Source organism: Megachile rotundata, chromosome 16, assembly GCF_050947335.1.
Source record: "Megachile rotundata isolate GNS110a chromosome 16, iyMegRotu1, whole genome shotgun sequence".
NCBI lineage: Eukaryota > Metazoa > Arthropoda > Insecta > Hymenoptera > Megachilidae > Megachile > Megachile rotundata.
The window spans coordinates 2,988,656-3,012,813 of NC_134998.1; the positions used below are offsets into that span (position 1 = coordinate 2,988,656).

At 32.3% G+C, this 24,158-nt stretch overlaps 2 protein-coding genes across 3 annotated transcripts in view; both read left to right on the forward strand.

The window, feature by feature from the left end:
* Positions 1 to 3,203, forward strand: part of Aldh7A1 (aldehyde dehydrogenase 7 family member A1) — a 9,832-nt gene extending 6,629 nt beyond the window's left edge. The window contains exon 10 of the mRNA XM_076541169.1: positions 3,056 to 3,203. The gene's annotated coding sequence lies outside the window, so the exon portion shown is untranslated. The remainder of the gene's footprint in view (positions 1 to 3,055) is intronic.
* Lis-1 (LisH and WD40 domain-containing Lis-1) lies at positions 3,063 to 24,018 on the forward strand. 2 transcript variants are annotated; one of them, XM_003702543.3, is made up of 6 exons: positions 3,063 to 3,203; positions 18,929 to 19,082; positions 19,515 to 19,721; positions 20,118 to 20,528; positions 20,673 to 21,021; positions 21,490 to 24,018. In XM_003702543.3, exons 1-6 carry the CDS (start codon positions 3,166 to 3,168, stop codon positions 21,561 to 21,563), a joined length of 1,233 nt encoding a protein of 410 aa, XP_003702591.1. In that variant the 5' UTR covers positions 3,063 to 3,165; the 3' UTR covers positions 21,564 to 24,018. The 2 variants fall into 2 exon arrangements, with proteins under 2 accessions (XP_003702591.1, XP_012138984.1); XM_012283594.2 differs by lacking the exon at positions 3,063 to 3,203 and adding an exon at positions 17,047 to 17,159.
* Positions 24,019 to 24,158: the final 140 nt, after the last annotated feature.

Below are 24,158 nucleotides of genomic sequence, written 5' to 3' on the forward strand. Positions count from 1 at the left end.
TGAGAAAAGCGAAGCCACAGGTAGATCGCGGTGCGTGAGGTCGAGAAGGCCAAGAGTCGCTCACCTGTACAGACGATCCCGGAAATGGTCGCTGCAAAAACTAATTGGTGATGAATAACATATAGAAACAGGGTTTTAATTTATGAATTATAAAGCAATAACGGAGTAGTTTTAATGTCATTGTTGGAGTTTATTTTACTAATCTTCTTGCTTTATAATCATTACGAAATTTCTTTTAAAAAAATAGTGCTTTATAAAAAATAATTGACAATCATCGAAGCATCAATACTTGAAACATAAGGTTTATTGAAGGAGTGTGTATCTACATTAAGTGTTGTCAACCAGAAGTTCTAATTAAAGCTTGTTGTAAAAGAAAGATTTTGAAGAAAGTTTGATATACTTTGATTGTGTTCATTAATATGATTAGAGGTAGAGGATTAAAGGAGTTTGTCATGAATATTTGAACGCATTGCAAGGTGAAACGTACACAGCAACGAGGGTGGGCGGACAGCCGGTTTATCGATTACGGCGCATCGCGCCGCTAAGCATCATCATAAAGCGTCGCGACGACGCAGCACGCTTTTGCGATTGTCAAGGTCCTTCCTCTTCTAGTATTTTGCTAAAAACGTCATCCTTACCCTGTGAAGATGACTGAGAAGTCATTTTCCTTAGATCTTTTGGTTATTGATTAGACTTGAATATTACCGGGGAAAGATGGCCGCCTGCTATTCGATGATTCTAATTGGCTGATTTCGACTGGCATTCACCAATCAGTGTGGAGCTTTCGGGCCACTGTTCAAATATTGTTGACCAATCACGATCTCATTTATTTGACGGAAACCCGCGTGTTTTGCCAAATGTTATGTCATTTCACGGATGCACCGAGAGGAGAGGAGTTGTTGAATAGGTTAAGAAATGTAATCAATATTTTGGTCCTCGAACATTCTTTATACTTGAATGAAGCGAATAGCTATTTGAAATGTAAGTAACACGTGTAATTTTTCGATGTATTTGGCGAGATTAATGAAGATTATAAAATATTTATACGAATAGATATAAATGTTATATATTTGGGTGAAACGTAGACTTCCTTTGTCTAAGGATAAATGTAGCGGGAGGAACATTTCACTATTTTCTATTCCTTTCAGAGGATGAAATGTGTGAACTCAACAATGTTTAATTTCGAATTTTTCAAATTTTCAAATTATTAAATTTCCCAAAATCCCAAATTTTTTAATTTTGAAAATTTAATATTCAAAAGTGAACGAATATTTAATCCTCGAAGTCACCATTTTTCCTAGAGAAGCTTTCGGTGTTCGCCACTATACAATCGCTGATATTTTACAGAAACATGTTTGTTTAACCCATTTGTATCAGCTACAGTGTGTTTAAGGTTTGTTGGTATTGCTCTTAGCATTGCATCACCGTTTCAAAAAAGTAGTCCCGTTTTGTATAACATTTCATTTGAAGCGATGACGAGATAAGAAACATTTACAATTTCTTTTTTATATGTTTTCTCTCGATTTATTACGAGATGGTTTACAATCAGTGTTTTTCTAACGATTAAATTTTTTTAAGTGAATAACGTGATAACGTTCGTTTTAGGTTTAAAGGCAAAGAAATCTTATCAAATTAGTAATAGCATATTCGATAATGACAGTCTAATAAAATGTTACAATGAGCTAAGCTTACTAAGCTTACGTATACATGTTCTTAAATAAATAGCTCCCTTCTCGGAACGTATATGAACTTACATATATGTATATGTACTTTTTTGCAACTGAAGTATTAAAGTACATGCAGATATTCAGTATTTAAATTTGTAAATATTAAAATGTGTAAATATTTTACACCCTGTTAATTAAAATAAAAACGTTTATTCTGCATTCCGTTTTGTTTTTTTACACTATTGTTTTTAATCTTAATTCGTTCTAAAGCGACGTTTTAGTGAAACGAAACTGACGACGTCTTCATTCGTGTTGTTTTTTCATCGATGGAAAGTAAAACAAATCATGGCATTGCTTTCAGTTCAGGGAACATGTTATTGTTCCGACTAAGGATTTCAGGACAAACCGCTCTCACACATTCGTTTGAATTTCCTTTCATGCTCGTATGTTTCCCGCTTTTTATCGAATAAGAAATTATTTCGCTAGAAGCATTTTAAATGGTAAAACTCTAGGTCATGGAAATGTGAGAAACTACGCTGCTTTTTGTTTTGTCTTAAATAAACTTTGTATAGTATCTCTATACTAAACTTCTTATATTATAGAAAGAAGTAATTGTGTTTTTATACTATTTAATAAGTTACAACATTCTGTATTAAGAATACTTGCACCTAAAAAAAAATTTGTTAATTAATTACTGATTTTCATTTGTAATGAGAGCATTCATGATTTAAAAAAAGAAGTATAAATTAATTCATGACTTTGTATTAGTATAATGTGTTTTTTAATGTAAGATTACTTTCTCATATTACTTCTCTCTGCATTTATATTCGGTTAAAAAAAGGTGTTATGTTCTGCTTAATTATTTTTTTTTTATAAATCGACTGATAACATTATCGTGGTTAATAACATCAAATTTAATTTCACGCACACGCATTTCTCTTTTTTCAATAAAAATATCTACTAAACAAGTGATTAAAATATCTGGAGTAAACAGTTACTCAAGCTTATGGCAAAATATCTATAAATTAATTTCAATTTATTACACGTTTATTTACGATTATTAATTAATAACTCATTGTTCATATGTAATTTTAATAAGATAAACGAATAGAAAAACATTATCGAAAATTATGGAAAATATAAGTTTTATGAAGAGCAAAAAAATTTCTCAAGTGCAATTCGTTTCGTAATTTAAAATATTCAATATTGTAATTTGCATACAACTTGCAGTTAGTGTGAAATAAACATGGAAAAGAAATATTGTTACTTTCTCTTCTAATTCAATTCTCTATTTACCTGTAGCATACATTTTGAGAATTTCTTCTTGAACATGTGGATCATTGCTATTATAAATAAATTATTAAAGATTCTTTAATTTTGTTCGACAGGAGATGTCGATGGCTGGGTATTAAAGGAATCAGGAGCTGACTGGAGAAGAATCTAGTCGCGCTCATTTGAATAACTATTGAGTATCAGCCAACAAACACACGCGAGGATCATGAAAATGGTGCTGTCTCAACGTCAGAGGGAGGAGTTGTAAGTTTAAAATTTCTTCGTTTTAAAATTCGAAATTTCAGCCGATTCACTAATCATACATCATTCAAAGTAAAATATAAATTATTTTCATAATTACAATCTGGTCTCGCTATATGGCTCTTTTTTATATGGCCCGTCGGACGAGTTCCCCTACAGACGGACTTTTACTAATGATGTTTCCTCATCATCATCAGAGAGATTTAAAAATTTCGAATTCAGAAATTTTCTGATTTAGCATTTTAACAATCTTCAAGTATAGACTTCTAAATTCAGAAATTTCAAATTTTTTATTTGAAATTTACAATTTTCAGATTTAGAATGTAGAAAATTTTTAATTTTCAGCGGTGATTACACGCTGAATGAAGGGAGTTCTGTTTATATGGCCCTTACTACATTTTCCGTTGTGCAGTTTCATCCAGAGCCATATAGCGAGACTCCACTGTATTCCATTTCCTACCTATCTTTGAAAGCTTTTGGTTTAGACTCATACTCTCCTTTTGAGTATTTTTATTTTTAAAATATATGCGAACTGAAAGTCAACGTATAGTGAAATGTAGTGGGAGAACTTAAACGTGTATCTCATCCCCACTATGCTCACGTCAATGTAATTATATAACTGCAATTTATTTTCTCATCATCGAAATTGTCTGATTCAGAGAATTAATAATTTATTAGTATATGCAAATCGCGTTATCACATAACAAGATTTACCATATCCTTGAAATCAATGTATTATGAGGTATTTTTTTGGTGATTGCTGTATATAGAATCTAATTAACTCTAAAATTTGAGGACAAAGTATTATTATTTATTATTACAAAAATTGACGTAATTATATTATTGAGATGTTTGACTGATCACAGGTTAAGAGTTAGAAGAGTCGCAGAACTGAAATTGGTGAACGATTAGCTGTATTGGTAGTTGTGAAACACGTGCTGAAAAGAAGCAGCACACTGCGTGATATTTTTATCGGATGATTACAGCCGGAGCATGTAGTGTAACGTGCGATGCATATTAATAAGGAAACAGTAACTGCGGATTACAATAATCGCACGACGAGAATGGGGCGTAGTGCGAGAATGGAGTGAGAATGGACTACTTCCCTGTAGTGTGGGTAATAGAGAGAAGGATCAAATGTTTTCTTTGATACATCGAGTTAGCAGTGGATGTTTGGTGACTTGCTTCAAAACAACAATGACATTATTCGTGGAAACAAATATCTGAAATGGAAAACAGTTCTTCTTGATTGACTCGTTCATGAAAATATTTTGGCGAGTTTCTAATATGCCAATATGAGATAATGCTCGTTTTATTGTGTTGTTGCGAATATGATTTTAAGCAACTTTCCTTTACGTATAATCGACGGAAAATTTTAGCTTTTAAAATATTGTTGCTATTACATTTAATTCTGCATATATCTACATGCCTATGGCTGTGTATGAATCAAAATTTAATTGCTGCTGCTCCACTATTTTTATAAATACATATATCACAGCGGCCGAATATGTACAACGGATTAGAAATTAAATTTACCCGATTTCAGCTATTTTTAATACAAAAAAATAAGATGTACTTAGTAGATTAAGTTAGAATAGGTCAAAATATACTGGTCGGTATGACATTGCTAGTCACGCAATTTAATATTCAAAATCACTGAAATTAGGTAAGTTTGCAATTTAAGTCCACCCGTTGTATATATTAATTTTCAGCCGTTGCGATGTATTTATATAAACAGTAGAGTAATCAAAAATAGTTTATCGCGAATATCCCGGAAACTATTATTTTCCGTTGGTTATGCTTAAGGAAAAGGTTGCTTAAGACTATGGCCTCAACATACTAAAGAAGTATGAAAATCATCTGATGGTGGTATATTAAAAATACTAGAATGTTTTATTTGTTTTATGCTACTAGAGTGAAAACTGTGCAAAATAGATGATAGCGATATAGATTGGTCATAAAGAGTGAAATTAAAGAACAGACAGAAATTCTTTTATATACTAAAAATAAAAATGATGTGCTGAAGTATTATTTTGAGTTCTTGCATGAGTTTTTCTCAGATAATTATTATGGTTTTTGATAAGATGAATACCTGTTTGAAAAATATGTACATATATTTTAAACTTTGAAATCACTGAAAAAATGCATTTATCAGTTTGTTATTCAATTGAAAAGTATACACATGGTATAAAAATTGTTTATTAGAGATGATAATAAATAGTAGAAAAGAATTGTTTTTATACAGTAAAAATAAAAATACTGAGGTATTATATCCTCATGATGAATTGGATAATATTATTAAAATTCATGCAATAAACATAAATTGAGGAGTTTGTAATGTAACAGAAAACATTTTAAAGCAAAAATAAAAATTAAAATATAATATTATACTTTCTTGATTTTAGTGAACATGATAGGCAGTCAAAAATGCTAACCCTAAAGTGTCACAGAATATTTATTAAATTTAAATACCAAATTTTAGCAGATTATGAATTATGAATTTTATAGCATCTGTGGTAACAACATACCTCTTCACAAAAAAGTATGATATATTATTTTAGCCATATTCGCATTCTGTGTTGATGTAGACAATTCATTGCACATAAATAAGAGGATTTTCTGTCAGAAACGACCATGAAAAGCGTAAGAGAAATCTCTGGGTTCTAATAATATGAACGATGGCTTGAAGCTTTCCTAACGAGATGTATAAGGTCAATAGTTCAGCGTAAATCAATTTTTATATAGAAGTACAGCGTGCATAATTGTTGGAATCACCGTGAAATTATTTGCGAGAACAGGAAAGGATCAAAGGGATTGCAACGCAACGAAATTTTATTCAGTAAGGTCGCATTAATCTCAGTCGAATACGCGAGAACAAAAGGAGCTATTGCGTACTAGCCAGCTTTCCTTTTCCTTGATTCTAAGCGATAGAGTTTAGGGATGGGTTTAGGAATGTGGTAGATAATCGGTACTAGAAAATTCTGTGCAAATTACAGTTTAATACTACAATCGTAACGCTATTTGGAAATAAATAGAAACTGTGAAATTAAAATTGATCAACTGCAAATTCCAGTAGGTAATTGCTTAAATGCAGCAAATAAAATGTAACAAAATCATTAGTAATTGTAACATTGCAGAAAGGAGAAAGAACTTTCACTGTTTCATGCATGCATTTTTGTAACATGGAAACTTTTCAAGCTATAGATCATCTAATACATGATGAAAATTTTTAGTAATGTATATATATTGTTCATGTTATCACATTCTTTCAGTTGCTTTAAATCTGTTATTTCAAATTATTAATATGTTTACATTAGAAAAATGTCTGTTAAAATTTTGTCATACAGGTCAGCGGATCACCGCGTCAATTATATTACTAACGCAATAGTGAGTCAAAAAAGTAATTAGACACTCTGTTAGTGTAGATATTTAAGATTTTCAATTCTTAAACACAATTACTTAAATTCCACAATTTCATTAAACCAATATTTCATTACGCTACTCTATAAAATAAAATCTATGTATTCTTTTACCGATAAGATATATTGCTTCGCATTCGTTCATTTTTTATTACATATTCATTTACGATCAAGAAATAGCTCAGTTAAGCAGGTTAATGGAACAGAAGTGTTTGTAACGTTGGCGAACCGATACACTAAAGTAACAATTTGAACAAGCCATACTAGAAAATTTTGTGTTATTGAAAAGAACAGCTCGGGTTATTTAGAAAACAGTTAACATGTTGACTGCTATGGTATGACCAACTTGTCGGATTTTGTATATTCAAATAGTTATAGTACAAAGAACACAACAGATCCTAATACTAGCCAATAATAATGGAAAGTACCAAACAAGTTCAAATTTAAAAAATTTAAATACTGTATTATCTACAATCTTAGGTACATAGACTCTACAAGAATACCAAAGTTAAAGTAATGGTCAACTATTTAAGATTGTTTTACATTTTAAACGATAAATACGATTAACATTTTGTAAAACTAATTCTTCATATATTAAATTTATAAGTAATACATGGTGGACATTCTGTAATATAATACTAACATACCTTTAGCTTGAACTAATAATTTACAAGCATGGCTACTTAAGATAATTTAGTAATGAAAGACGTTGGGCGTTATTATTAATACAGTGTTCTTACTTTTTTACTACATATATTGTTTAACTTTATTAACTAAATCTAATTGAAGAGAGCCATGACAAAATTTTTACATCTAACTTTAATATTATTATATGAGTTGCATGCTTAGGATTGTTATCAGTTTGGAAAAGGCAATAATTTAACACGTAAGCGTATGCATCAGGTTGCATTTAAATATATCCATTTATAAATATTTATAAATATCTATTTTATATCTCATATCTTGCATTGTCATTGCTCCATAGTTATCGATCTTCCCACCTGTAAGTAGTTCAATTTAGCTTGGTTATCATTTCAAGAACATACAACATAATATTACCGTTATTTGAAAATTATTAATTTAAGGTAAAGTTGTGTTAAAAACGACTGATGGCTCTTGCACAAATCCTCACTTTTTACGAAATTTCAGTTTTTTAAAGCAAAATTAAATAATTCCTAACTGTCTTTTTATAAAAAATCTGATGTATAAAAATCGTATTTATATTAACTGTTTAAATTTGTTAAAAATAGTATTTTTATTTATTGTGAATTTTTTTGGCTAGTCCTCTGGTTTCACAATCCATTACTGTGGTTGCATAATCTATTATTCTAGTTGCGCAAACGTTTATAATTGTTTATAGTTTGTTATACATATCACATAATAAATACAATGCAGCAGATATTTATTTAATATATTGCATCTTCAAACCTATTTTTTGGAAAACAGGGAACATACAATATTTACACACTAAGATACAGATATTTTACATTATGTCTTAATTTTAAAAAATGATGTTCACAAATGTTAGTTATATTTATTGTCAAAATTGTGAAACGATTCTAAATTGTCCGTCATTGTAATTTTAGAAATTTTAATGTGGTTGATCTTGCAATATATTTTAACAAAAATATTTGACGAGATGATAATTCATAATTTAATCATTAAACATTTATCAGTGAAATGTCATTGTCACATAAAAAATTAATAGAATATTAAACCAAACACTGTGTATTAATTACAACTGTACCTAATTAAAAAATACTTCCATTATTCAAGTCTGAAATATCCAAATTTCCACAAACTGCGCAGAAATTCGGGCAGTAAGTGTATAGTTTGTTTTCGAAAGAGAAATAAACAAAATTGTATACACAGCGTGTATTTTATGTTCGAATGCTGAGTACTAAATTTCAATCTGTTCAAACAGCAAAATTGAAGTGGTAAACTGTTGCTAATTTGAACAATTTTTTTATGAGCCTTCTACATAAAATGTACATTGTGTCCACCTAGCTATTAAACTATATATTGTGGATGTAATAAAACATAAAACTTTTTATATTTTCATTGCCAACATGACTCAGAAAAGATGGAAAGGAAATTTTACAACAATATTTAATAACATTGATACTTAAATTTCATTTTCGCCTACAATATGTGTCTAAAAATGCATCAGTGACCTACGATTAATTTCTCTTTTTTTCTGTACTTTCTTGAGACGAAAAGGTATATTTTAAGTGTTAGGTATACGATATAAAAGATGATCTATTTTGGTCTATAAACAACCCTCAAATTATTAGTTAAGCGAATACGTTTTAAGCAAAACTTACTGTTCTTCGTGGAGGTATTTATGGATCAAGCCTTGTCTAGGCATAGGCATCTTCAATAATTCAACATGAACTTATTTCTTTAAATGAAACTATACACTTTCCAGATAAATCAATTCTCTGATATATTCTATATAAAAAAGGTATTAGATCCGTAAAATGCTCTAAATTCATTCAGACATTTCATTACAAAATATTGTGAAATATTTCATAAAATATTGACTACTTTTAGTACTGAATTTTTTAACGTCTACAAAAATACCTTAAGTTTAATTTTAAATATTTTTGCCAGTAATACGTATTTATAGATTAAAATACGTCATCCTATAAAAATAGCACATGTAGAATATTTGATGAAATTCATTGACGCAAGAAATAAACGTAGAGCCATTATCTCTGCATACACCTAATATTGCGTGCACTCCGGGTTGCACGACCGAATCGACTAGACGCGAGGTTAATATACACGACAGCATTTTAGACTTTATTTAGGAAAATGCTAATGTACGGGAAGAAAACCCAACAATTTGTTGTAATATTCTAGAATTATCGTGTAACGTTTACGTGCAGTTTACACAAATATTGGGGCCCTTTCCTTAATAGTTTTGAAATCTGAAAATTTGTGGACTTTAGAAATTTACTTAGGGGTTTGAAAAAGTTGGAATTTAAAGTTTGAGGATTTGGAGACTTTGGAATTTGGGTTTTAAGGATTTGGAGATTTTGGAATTCGAACTTTAAGGATTTGGAGATTTTGGAATTCGGCTTTTAAGGTTTTCGAAGTTTGAGAACTTATCATTTAGATATTTAGAAATTTAGAAGTTTTTTGAAATTTGGGAACTTAGGAACTTGAGAACTTGGAAATAAATTTAGATATTTGAGAATCAGTGAATTTGAAAATGTGGAAATATGTAATGTCTAGTTTACACGAAGGTCTTATATCATCGTTTTCTTAAGTCGTGCACCACAGTCTGATATGCCTTCTTCTGCGTCGCCATTTTCCCTAGAGAAGCCTGGCATGTTCCACTATCGTTTAATACTTATAACCTTTCGGTTTTTCTCCATACCATGGTATTAGTAGAGCAGTAAAGGTATTAAGAACCTTGTTCTTTTTAATTATACAACGGTGTTATGGTCACCGATGACCCTGGTTGTAATCAACGCCTCTATCCGGGCTTCGGCGAAGATCAATAAGTCAGCTTGACAAAAAAATGCGTACTGCGTATCTGTGATTCTCCGGTTGAGGGTTGGGGTAAGGTTCGTAACAACCCCTGTTGGTATTAATACTAAAACGGGACATTATCGATTTCGGTGTCGATCGATGCTGACTAATTCTGGTGACGTCAAATCAGTCGTGGATCGACGCGTGTCGTGCGGGGGGAACCAGCCGCAGGAGAGGGCGTCTGTTGAGCACGCGCAAATAGCGGGATCGATAACACGTCGAACCAGCGGACGAAGGAGGAAGAAACGGGGAAACAGGGAAATGCAGACACCAGACACTGTAGGGAGGAGAGGAGCCGGTCAAACGTGTATGCTCCTCGTTCAGACTTTAGCCTTGGTCGCTGAATTTTGGGATGTTTGAACTTCGCAGTCTTTCATCTAAAACTTAGACTACGGGTTTTAAACCTCCTTTTTAATAACGATTGTTGCCTGAATGAGGTTAGCAAATACGACTTTAACGGGGTTTCTTTACAGGATTTCGTATGCATTTTATCCAAGTTTTAACAAATATTTGCAATAACGGCATTCATTTTACTAATGTGGGTTCTTAGTTTAAGCTTTATGTTCTAGTACTATGTCGTTTATAATCATTTAAAATGAGTTGTGTAATTTTTATTGTACACTAAACTTGTAATCTGGATTTAAACAGGTTTAAAGAATATTGAAAATTTAGGGAAGTATAACAGATTTCAAAGATTAGTTTTAGTGAAATTTTCTAACTTCATGAAAGTTTTTAAAAATTGTTTGAATTTGTTGTACGTTCAAAAAATATCTTCTGGAATAAAAATTAACGTCTTTTATTTCAAATGAACAATGTTAAGCAATATACTATTACAAAATGAATTGCGAACGTAAGTTTATTATAAATCTTGTTATATTATAAATATTTATTAAAGCCCACTGTAGATGAAGTAGATGAAAACCTTGTGAAGAGTCCATTTTATTTTCAAAAGATATAACTGTACAAAAAATAGTTTAATTATTGAAAATTAATTTCTTTTTTAAGTTCTCATACATTCTCAAATTAACAAATTTCCAAATTTAAAATTTCTAAATTTATAGATTTACAAAATACAGAATTTCTAAATTCCTGAATGTTTAAATTTGAGAATTTATCCTAGGAATATGTAGGAGCTTTCAAGATTACTACGCATTATGTCTAATTTGCGTGAGATCTGTTAATGGTGCGACCTTTTCTTTTATCGCTATTTTCCTTAGGTAGAGGGACATGAGAATTTCAGTCTCCCTCTGCACAAAAATGCGAGTTATGCAATAGAAGGTAGCCATCCCAGGAAATCTCGGATATTTCTTTTATGTTGTGTACAAATAAAAATCCGATAACAAACGACGTCGAATATCTGCGATATCATCCGTTTGTTTATTTTATACATAACGCCGGAGGCTCATTCCATAAAGCCAGTTTCAAGAATTGGTGGGGACAGTCAACTTTCAATATGTATAATGATGACCAACTTTTGCGACTTCGTTGAATAAAGACCGGGTGAAAGATCCTTTTTGCAGTTTTATTTTACTTGTGTAGGTTTCATGTACAAAATTGAATAATATTAAGGGCAATGCTAAGTTCTGGGTTAAGAAGTTAGTATTTTAAATTTTGAGTCTCTTGTGTTTTTGAAGTAAGTAGAACAGTCCCCAGGTTCACAAAGCCACTGGGAAGTTGGAAGTTTATAGTCAATTGTTCTGGGTTCTCAGAGAGTAGAGGGTCATAAGTGCAAACTGGACTGTTTTGGTACTTTCACATTATTATGCAAAAGAGGATTACCTGTATTTCTTCTTTCTAATTATTTAAAATTAGACTGAAATAGTCTACTAAATAAAACAAAATGTTCTGAAAACATAACATTTATCCTGTTGAACATTTATGTTTTCAATAGCATTGGAAAGATATATTTGCTAGGTATTATATTTTATTTTGGAGAATAGTTTTATGTTCTCAAAATCCTTGAAACCTGTTTTGCTTACATTCTCATTTTATAGTTCTACTATTCAAACTCCAAAATGTTCCTATATTTTGTATTGATTCTCAATAATCTCAGTCTTTGCTGATAACTATCTTTAGTCATTTTTGTAATATCGAGTTACTGGACAAAATGGAGGTTATAATTTATTTGAATCTGTATATTTTTAGAAAAATATTTACGTACAAAAATTTCTGGTAGACCTTAAAAATATAAGGTTAATATAGATCTTTTTTTCTTTTTAATTAACAATGTTTTTAGGATAAAGTAGTCAAGGAATTTGTACATAATTGTATAATTAAAAAATTTGTACAATTTTCCAAAATTTGTTCGGTTAGATTCATTACCAACCTTATATTTTTAAGTGGCCTCCAAAAGTAACATGCAAATATTTTTATAATTATATAAAATATATATTTTTTATTATAATACGCACTATGTTTATTTGTTTAAAGTTTTTGGCAAAGTACTTTCCAAGTTTCCTGAACCTCTGTATTCAAGTTTCAATAAGGAATACTAAAGTTACAGAGTTAAAGTACAGGAACGTGTTTGGAAACAAAGGGGTGAAGGAAAAAATGATGAACGGAGGAAAGTAAAGGGTTTCATTGATCATTACAGGTGGCCTCTTGGAGTATCTGCTCCTCTTACCAGGCTTCTTTTTTTAGAACTATCAAGTGAAATTCGATCTTCATTGTAAAATCGTTCATTAATCCATCTTGATATTTTAAGTTTGCATTTTGATGGATCGCTATAGAAACAAACTTAAAACTTTTGTGTTTGAAAAATTCGGTTAAAAATATTTGATGAAACACTACACTATAAGATAGCTTATTGTTAATGATAAATTAACCATAGTGCACGAAATGTTATATTATATTTGCTAATTTAGAAGAATTGAAACACTAAATTACAGCTGACAAAATAAACTTGTAAATATAGTTCTATACCAAACTATAGCTAATGAAATCACAAACTATAACTGGCATTTTTGTAATTTATAAAATAGTGTAAAATAGTAATTTATAAAATATCAAACTGTCGTTGATATTTCGTCATGGTTAAAAAGATACCTATAGTTACAATACCAAATTGTAGTTAATAAAACTTTAGACTATAATTGATATTCCAGTAAAGTCACACTAGAAAGTTAGGATAGCTAGAAAGTTATGATTGATGAACTACTAAATTCTGATTGATGTTTAATGAGATTACCACTGAACTATAATTTTAGTATAGTTAACAAAACACTGAAATGTATATAGCCAGAATATTAGTAAGTGTATTTTCATGCCAAGAAATAATTACAATAATAAATTCAGGCAACACAGGAGCGTATGGATTTGGTTCCAAAATGATACAAGTGTCACTAGAAGAAGCGACTCTAGGTTTCTTAACGAGGCAATGAGAAGCCAAGAAGCTGGCAGAAGAAGGTTGTTAACTGGTGAAAAGTGTGCATGAAAGTTGAGGAAGATTCGCCGGCTGCAATGAGACCTTGCAATCGATCGAGCTCCTCCCTGCGTTTGCCAACGTTTCACCCATTCTATTTCGTTAACGATGTAAGAAAGTGGAAAATAATAGGGGAGGGTGAAAGTGGTATGCAACACGATCGATATGAACCACCATGTAAGGGTTTCAAATGTTTGAAGGGATGGAATGGAAAATTATACCCCCTTACTGACATGTACTGCATTAAAAAAAAATAAACTGTTTGGTAGAATATTCACGAGAAAAGGAAGACCTTATTGCAATATTTTTTGTAACCCCTTATATAATGGGGTTGGGAACCCCATACGCTCAGGTAACTGGCGCTATTGTCTCAGCAACCGTCAGTTTGCTTGAGCCTTATAATTTACTAATTACATGCATTGATGTCAATCTTTGTTGGGGAATTAAAAAGGAAAGTCTCAGAATACTTTACGCTTCATTTTGACGGTAGCAATTAAGGATTAAAGCACTGTGTTATAGGAATTAATGCAGGCGAACAGATCAATCTTGCCATTTATCAGTTACATAATTTTACTCTGTTCACTTTATTCTGCACCATTATACTATTATAGTGTACTTCACAGTGAACTTCACAATGAAATTAGCTCCATTCTATTATTTTTTCCTGTTTTTTATTTTTCTCAACTGATCACATCTTTTGATAACATGCAATTTTGAAGCTAAGCTTTTGCTTCTTTTTCTGTTTAACTTTGACCCTTTATTCGTGTGATAAAATTGATACTAGTATTTATACTTCAGTGTTTTCTTAACTGTATTAAAATACCAATTATAGTATGTGCCTTAGGGTACAAGTTTATATGGAGGATAAAAAATGTGCAATCAGGACATTGCTAATGATAAATTCCCTTTAATGGTCATTGTGGTAAGTTACATTCTGTAATTGGAGGATCATAAAAGTACCTGCTGTAAGAAACTTAAATTCCTTTATGAAATGGAGCATTTATATTCTTTTGTCGAATTTAACGTGAAGGAAACAGGATAAATTAAAAAGTGAAAATTCAGTAGAATTTTTAAACTTTCCTCATTCTTTTAAAAAACTTAAAATTTTATTCTGCATTTTTATTCGCAGGCAATTTGGGTTACCATCTGATAAAATCCATATTCTCATAAAATATTGTCAGTAAAAGCGTGAAGAAGATGAAATCACGAAAACTCCAAGCCTCCATCAAAATGGAAGAATGAAATCTAATTGCATAAGTTATTTATTATCTGATATAAAATGATTGATATCTCAAGCATTTATTTGCTCACATTTTGAGACACCAGGTATATAATTGCCATACATTATCTAATATTATGACTCACGTTGCAAAGGGTGTTATATCCATATCCCATATGCATTAAATGTCGAAACAGAAAAGATATTTTTCATTTTACGCTGTTTTAACGGGGAAGCAGTTAACTGTTACGCTGTTTTATTACTGCTCTTTTCTTTTTGTTGTCCAAAGAAAGAGAATTGTTTACAAGAGTATTGAGCTCGTTCAAGTGGAAAACTCTCGTTGATCGAAATAAGAATCACTTTCTAAAAGCTGCGCATCTGGCGGTTATTCATACGTTTACGGGATTGCAATTAGAATTGCAATTAACACTTGCCAAGCGGTTTCATAGCAGTGAAATTAATTCGCATATCTTGCGCTCTTATACATGCCCCGTTAAGCGTTAATGACCAATTAATGATATAAACAGCACCGATTATCTGCTGAAACTTTTTCCTTAAATGTGATAATTGTATTATACGTTTCAAGCGTAAATAGAAAATAATGCATTATAAAAAGTATCATTCTACAATTAAATATTATTTTTATTATAACAAAAACTAGTTTGAAAACCTTTATTTGTTAAGGAAACTTAAATTATTATTATCATTATTAAAATTCAAACATTAATTTATTGTGCTGGAAGAAAGCATAATATTTTATATAGGGTGCTTTAGTAACTGATTGTACTGTAAACAAAGTGAAAATATAAATTAAAATTTGTTCATGTGACTTCATTTTTGAAAAAATTATATTTGAAAATTTTTTAAATTATTTACGAAAAAATTTATTATTAAATTAGTTATTAATGTATTACTAGTTCTTCTACATAATGTTGTTGGTATAATAATATGTACATAACTAACAATATCATAACATTATAATTAATGTTACAAGAACATTATAATTGTACTATAATAGTACTAATTTCAACATTATTAATAATTATATTTATTAATTTGTAGCAACTAATTTTTTCATGTTAACGAATTTAAAATATCATCTTTATTATTTTGTCATAAATAAATATTCTTTCAATCGTACAAATTTAATTTCCAAAAAAAAAAAAAAGAAAAAAAAAAGATAAATGAAAGTTGCAAGTAAAAAAGAATCTACATTTTTTATTTGTTTTTGCAGATCACTTTCTTTTCACTCGTATCAATACTGAAACACCCTATATAAACCTGATAACATTTCCCTATGTAAATTTGATTAATTCAAAAGAAACTCCAAGTTTCTTATCGGAAGATAGAAGATAAAATGTATATAAAAGATATTTTCTCAACGTTAATTCATTTGAAACAGTCTTCAAGGAAATTCTGTCGATGACTCCAAGTGTAACAGACCAACGAGGTGCATTTCTGACGGCGATGAGAAACCTTATATCTCGTGTACGTGATACCCGCTGACAGGTGTGCTAAGGTAAATGGAAAAAGAAGATCCGAGGCAAGATGGAAAGGGGATCATCTTCGCATAAAAGACGATCAACCGTAGCGAGCCTTGAAATTCACACAAGGAATAAAATAACATGAAGATGCCACTGCACAGCAATTTCTGGCCCTCCAAAAATATCCAGGACAGCAATTGGATCAGGATATTGCCTGAGGATTGGTGCCGCATGTTCCGAACTTTCTCCATGGAAGATTAATATCGATGCCCAAGCCCAAAACACTTGAATAATTAGCGAAACGTGCAGGCTGGTATCGGGAACGAGGAGCATAGTGGTTTTTCGACGTGGATCTGATTTATTCTGTTGTGTCCCGTTCGGTGAAGTGAAAGGTCTTGAATCGCCGAAGGAGGAATCGATCGCGCTTTCCGGCTTCATTCGCTTTGTTTGCCGGCATTTGAACGAAACACGCGCTGATAATTCGCTATGTACTTACTATCATGTGGAAGCAGGTGAACAGGGACGAACGACCGACTTCAGGCCTTTCACCCCGGCATAATTCTGCCCGACTTTCAATCTCTTTTCCCACGTATTCAACCTGCGGCCTCCGTTGTACCTGCCTATACCGTGGGTTGTTTTCGGTTAAATGTCATTCTTTAATTCCTTAATCACATCAAATACTCATACAGATACCTAAAGACAATATTGTGATAATGGACTCAGCCAATGACATTTGCATTCCTTATAGATGTAATTTTCTGATATTACTAGCAAGAACATGTCTTCAGAGTTGGAGGCTGTGCACATGCCATTCTTGGGTTCTTCAATTACATCAAATAATGTGTCTGCCAGGATTTTTGAAGATAATACAATAATGTTAGTCATTACTGTTAACGTTAGTATCTTAGTCCATGGCATTTGCATTTCTTTCAGATGTAACAATCTGATATTACTAGTAAAAGCAAGTCTCTTTTCTTATGGAGTGTATGCATGTCATTCTTTAAATCTTTGGTTACATCACACAATGTGATTAATCAAATTTGTTAAGGTATTTCTATAGGAATGTGATGAGTAAATGACACTCGTGTTCCTTTTAAATCTAATGTTTTAATATTCCCAGTGAATATATTTTCCAGCTTTGTAATATATGTGTATGTAATTCCGTGGTTCTTTAATAATATCAAACAATGTATTTGCTAAGATTATTGGAAATAATACTCTTAGCAAAAGCAAATATCCTAGCTTATAGGATGTGTAAATTTCTCAATTCTCTAATTACGTCAAATAACATAACTTAAGATTTTTAAAGATATTGTTGTAGTAATATAGGTAACGAATAGCTTTTGTGTTTTGTTTATATGTAATATTTTGATATTCCTGTTAAAAGTGTATTTCTTGATAATATATCTTGTCAGGTGCATACACATCATTCTTAAATTCATTGATCGTATTAAATAATATGATTAATAAGATTTCTGAAAAATGATTATAGTAATGTAATCAGCAAATATCATTTGCAGTTGTTTTAATAATATTATGATTATATTACAATACATTATATAATTATAATACATATAACATAATAAAAGTATGTCATCAACACTGCGGCAAAGTGTAAATGCCATGAGAAATGTGTGTATGCTTCATGATAACTTTAGTACTGCATACTGTTAAACTGTTTGAAATGTCGCAGGAAGTGTTTCATATAATAGGAAATTTTTAAGCTCAATTATCACAATGATATATAGGTGTGTCAGTACTTTCTTGATGTATTTGTGTGTAGAGAATGTGTTAAGTGTTTTGCGGAACATTGTCTTGTAGAAAGAATAGAGTCAAGGAAGTGCAAAGAAATTCTCAACTTGTTTCACACGTTGGTGCGATGAAGAAAGTTCGGAAAACGAGGTTCTGTGAAATGAGACTAGCAAACTATATCTCTATAAAACGTCAATATTTTATTTTACCATGTTTTCACAGTTTATATTGTTAACAATAGATTTGAATGTGCGTAACAATTCATCTATTACTGGAAAACAGTCCAGCTAGACCAGTGATAGATTGAAATTTAGAATAGTTGAATATAGAATGTACATTTAACTTTATTGAGGCCATGAAGTTCTATGAAATTAAACTTTTAATGATATTATGATTGTATTAAAAACTCCTGGTATGTAATGTTAAATGCAGGTAAAAATATAGATTTTAGGCAATTGGACTTAATCCTAGAAGTGTTTTATATTCAAAGCGATAGTATATCTATGAGAAATTTATGTTAATGTTTTGCATGTAATATAATTACATTATTGGATGTTACATTTTCTTACAACAGTTTAGTAAATCTGAGAAATTGTATTATTTTATAATGTTATTACAAGTACCTCGAAAGAGATCTTTAAGTGTATCATATTTTAAATATAACAAGTATTTGTAAGAATGGTAACAAAATGTAGGTACTTGGAATGTCTGCATTAATGTAACAGTATCAAGGTGATGCAAGACGAATCACTTTGAGTCGTCGATTGCTGCAAGACAATTATTGATGAATTATTCGTGTTGATTAAACGAACCTTTCGATTGCGAGGTCATATACAACGAAGTAGGTAGTTGCTTGCCAAAAGTTTGAGTGTATAGTTATGCCATTCTTTCAGAAATAAGGCGATCGCGGACTATCTCAGCACTAACGGCTATCAAGATGCACTCGAGGCGTTCAAGAAGGAAGCCGATATGCCTGGGGAAGTGGAAAGAAAATACGGAGGCCTTCTAGAGAAGAAATGGACATCGGTAATACGCTTGCAGAAGAAGGTAAGAGGATTAGCGAATTTAGAGTTATGTGTTTATACAGATAAAAATATTGCCTTGCCACATTGATACAGCATGCTATCTTCTTAATTTTGATAAATGTGGAAGGTGTATATAAATATCTTACATATTCATTAACATATTGATAATAAAGCCTATAATTATATTTTCTTCATTTTTATTAATTTATTTATTAATCACATTTATTAAAATTAGTTGAACTTCCATTTACGAGATTCATAGCATGCTCCAAACTTTGAAAAATCAAATCGCCTCAATACTTTGAAAATGATTTGTAGTGTACTGACTAATAATGCCTTTATTTGCAATATCAAAGTATATGTATATGAGGCAAAACATTCATCATTACTGTAAGTGAAAAATGAATATAGTATGGTAGAGTTGCAGTGTTGATATATATTTTTTATATTGTAGGTAATGGAATTGGAATCCAAACTCTCAGAAGCAGAGAAAGAATTCATCGAAGGGGCACCAACACGTAGCAAGAGATCACCATCTGAATGGATACCAAGGCCACCTGAAAAATTTAGCCTTACTGGACACAGAGCTCCCATAAACAGAGTTATTTTCCACCCAGTGTTTAGTCTTATAGTATCTGCCAGTGAAGATGCCACCATTAAGGTAAAATGATAAGCAACCTTAAAGTTGGACATTATTGGCAAGCCAGTAGTTATAATTACATTGTTACTATTGGAATACCAGTTTATTCTGATAAACTTATGGAATCATGAAAGTTTGTTGTTAGAAGCATTATCGCATTACAAATAAGTAGTGAATATAAAAAGTTAAGGTTACTAATAGTTGAATGTTAAATGATGCAGTATTGTTTTTCTTCATGAATATTTAAATGTCAATATTGCTTTCTGCTCCCTGTTTAAAGTTTATTCTATACACTATTTCACACACTGGTTTTGAAAAAGTAGTGAGTTACTTTCAACTTTCCCCGTTTGTTACTAAGAGTCAACTCTACTAGTTTTTGTTGAAACTGGTTTTCTTATTCATGATCGTGTCATCCAGGTATGGGACTTCGAAAGCGGCGAATTTGAAAGAACATTGAAAGGACACACTGACAGTGTACAGGACGTTTCATTTGACGTCTCCGGAAAACTGTTAGTCTCTTGCAGTGCAGATATGTCTATTAAGTTGTGGGACTTTCACCAGTCTTTCGCCTGTGTGAAAACCATGCACGGGCATGATCACAGTGTGAGCTCTGTCGCATTTGTGCCACAAGGGGATTTCGTAGTGAGCGCCTCTAGGGATAAAACCATCAAAATATGGGAAGTGGCGACAGGTTATTGTGTTAAAACATTGACAGGGCACAGAGAATGGGTACGAATGGCCAGGGTTAGCCCCTGTGGAGAATTAATTGCTAGCTGCTCGAACGATCAAACAGTACGAGTATGGCACGTAGCAACAAAAGAAACAAAGGTACTTGTTATATGAATATAGAATAAAACATTCCAAAGCTTACATTTTCTAAATACTCGCACAGTCTACTATTACTTATCCATTTATCTACATTATAAATGTATGTAAGTGTTGGGAAATGTACTAAAATACTTTTATTTGTAGGTGGAACTTAGAGATCACGATCACGTTGTGGAGTGTATCACATGGGCACCGGATAGTGCAAGAGCATCAATCAATGCTGCAGCAGGGGCAGACAATAAAGGTGCCCATGAAGGACCTTTCCTTGCATCTGGTTCGCGGGACAAGGTAATCCGCGTTTGGGATGTCGGTGCCGGCGTTTGTCTCTTTACTTTATTAGGACACGATAATTGGGTACGTGGCATCGTCTTCCACCCCGGTGGCAAGTTTATCGTCAGTGCGTCTGACGATAAGACCCTGCGAGTCTGGGACACACGCAATAAACGAGCAATGAAAACCCTCGAGGCGCACGTTCATTTTTGCACTTCCGTCGGTAAGTAGAATCGAAAAATTAGTTAAATAGATACAGGTTGCCTCAAAAATAATGAAAAGTTAAGATATATCAACACACTTGCTTTTAGACTTTGCAACTTTTGTCAGTTAACAATTTATTCAAGTTTTACAAAATGTTTAAGTTTTGTATAGAACATTTAATAATAAAAAGATATTAATATTTCTTTAGGAACTAAAGATTATATCGTTCTGCCTCATAGATGGATTATAATTTATAAAGATATATTAGTGGGATGGAACATACGAACATTATCTTATTTATTATCTAATATTACGCTTATTGCAATATTGTTGTCCCAGTTATATCTTCTTCAGGACTTCTTCAGTTATTTTTAGAGCACCCTGTACATGCAATTTAATCTAAAAATTCCCAGCAGGACTGATTACTGCCTCTAAGTTTCTGTTATATTTGTTGATAATTAGTATTAAAGTAATTTTACTCTTGCAGATTTTCACAAAAGCCATCCTTATGTGGTCACCGGTAGTGTTGATCAAACGGTGAAAATTTGGGAGTGCCGCTAGTCACCAAAACATCAGGGTTTCTTTGAACCTTCGTCGAGAAAGAGAGATTGTGAAAAAAAGGCGAACGATGCGCGTCGAATTCGATGGAAACGGCCGAGGGAGTAAGATGCTACAAAAATGTTATCGTACATACTACTATTATTAATATTAATATTATTATACACACATAAACACGTACGATTAAGAGCTCTTTAATTAATTTATAATAAAATACAATTAGTAATTATTAATATTACATATACGTTTTACGGTAACGAACTGCACGATTCGAGGAGAGTCGGTTGAGGTTAGCTCTTTCTCGCGAGGAGGACATTGCCATAATTTTGTCGGCGGTAGATAAAAAGGAAAAAAAATTGTTTCGAGCATCTCAAAATTGTGTCGCAAGAACACTTGCTTTCTAGAAACGGTTAACTATACATCTAAAATGTTTCGCAGCGAAACGCGTAATGGAATGAATCGAATGAACGCAGTGCATTCAAATGTGTCGTCCTCCTCCTCGAACCGCCGACGGTGACCAGAGAATTTCGACTGTGCCGTATCTCCAGAATGTCACGGTCACTCATTCTCGTTTGCTACGCTGACCTCTCTTTGAACGTTCTTGACAATGTAAAATCGGAAAATGACACCGATACGTATGACACGGACGCGCGTATCTACTCGTATACACACATACGTAAGAGAGGAAAATTCGATATGTTAGCAATTATAATGTATTGATCGTCGTCAATAATTTATTCAACATTGATCGAGTGCGTAGCATGTTCCTGGTACAAAGCAAAACACGATGTAAAGCAAACGAACGTGGCAAACGGGCAGGCAGATTAGCGCTCTACGACGGTATAAAGAAACAGGGCATTAGAGTGAGAATCGAGGAGCGTCCGTTTGGAACGTTTAAGCTATATTTCAAGTTACATGCTGCGTATGTCAGTGTATGTGTGTACTATTAACGTCGAAGAACCATTTGAATCGTTCCCTAAAATGTCGAACAAGCGAACATCTAACAAGATCAGCCAGAGACGAACGCAACCCAGAAGAAACTACTGATCAGAATAGATAGAACCGATGAAAAAATAAAAACGAAGAGAAGTAGGACTTCGACAGTGCATGGCGTCCAAACAACGTGCATTATTAACGATAATACTAGAAGAACGAGGGACGGCCGAGTGAAGCGTGCGGATTTGTGAAAATGCAAAAAAATATATACTAATGTGCATTCGTACAGAAGTATTTGAAGGGCGCATAATTAGTTGCGTGGGGTCCTGAGACATGTGAGGTACTAGTTGTATATTTAGCTCTAAACTACTATTAGCCGGTAGTGCAGACGTAGACAAGAAAACCAGAAAAAAGGGAATAATAGAATCAAGCCGCAAAAGAACGATTGGTCGGTACACACATTTACGCAAGGCATATTTCGACAAGATCTCGTATAATAATTGCTTAATTAAGGCCAATTTTTCCTAACCATTTTTCTTCTTCGTCTATTAATATGCGCCACTTTTCCCTCTACCCAACTTCCCCAACAGAGCCAGATACCATTCGACTCAATGTGGTACTAAATTATTTTGATGAACAAATAAAAACGAACTTCTCATTGGAGCCGTGTGACATCGTTATGCTGTATTACCTGTGTGTTTCGTCATCGTTCGTGCATCGTTATTTGCCATTTTTTTTCTTCTTTTCAATCCATTAATAATAAAACCTTGTAGCAATCACGATACTTGGGCGTTCTGTTCTTTTGGGGAACTCCCTGTGTGTGTGTGTTGTTGGCCGGGTTTAAAACTTATGGAAATTCATCCGTTTGGGCAAAGTCGTTCCTCCGTCTGTTCCGTTCTTTGTTTTCTTCTCCCGACAAAATTATTATAGCACTCTTGTACAAAAGAAAAAGGTACTTTGGAATCGGAGCGTGGCGAGATCGCGCGAAGCAGAACCAGGCTTTCCTTCTTTCTCAAATGACCGACGTGCTCCTCGATTTCGCTCGCGAGGGTTGCATGGCACTCGCAAGTTTTTCTGTGGACGAGCAATGCGTACGATTTAAGTCACGACTCCGCAGTACACGCATGTCAGTATTTTACATTTATAATAGAGAGAGCGAGAGAGAGAGCGAGAGAGAGAGAAAGTGAGAGAGAGAGAGGGAGAGAAGCTTAATATACGTATACACGGACACGCATACACACGCATATATATATTTATAATTCGTATAAATATATATGAACATATACATACACGAATACATACACAAAACATAATATGTATATATGCACAATTATGTATATATCTATGTATACACGTAATTGTGTATATATGTATATGTATATATAGACACACACAAATATATAATTGTAATTGAGCAGTGGAAACGAAAAAAAAAAACACGCGTACCGAACGGATTATGATTGTTCGGTGTTTATACGTAGGATGACGTAATAAAAGTAATGTCGTAGCTGCTTTTCGTAAATTTCGTCGCACTTGCTTTAGTCAACTTTTTTCGCTTTTTCTACCTGCCCTTCGCGAAATGATACTGACACGTTAAATTAGAGTAACAATAAAGTGTTGTCATCATTTGTGATATACATATATATATACATACACGTAATT

Coding starts and splice junctions, on each gene's coding strand:
- Lis-1 (XM_012283594.2), top strand. CDS start 17,062: ATGTCTTCAGAGTTGGAGGCTGTGCACATGCCATTCTTGGGTTCTTCA. Junction 19,083..19,514: donor TAATACGCTTGCAGAAGAAG/GTAAGAGGATTA, acceptor TTTATATTGTAG/GTAATGGAATTGGAATCCAA. Junction 20,529..20,672: donor TAGCAACAAAAGAAACAAAG/GTACTTGTTATA, acceptor TTTTATTTGTAG/GTGGAACTTAGAGATCACGA.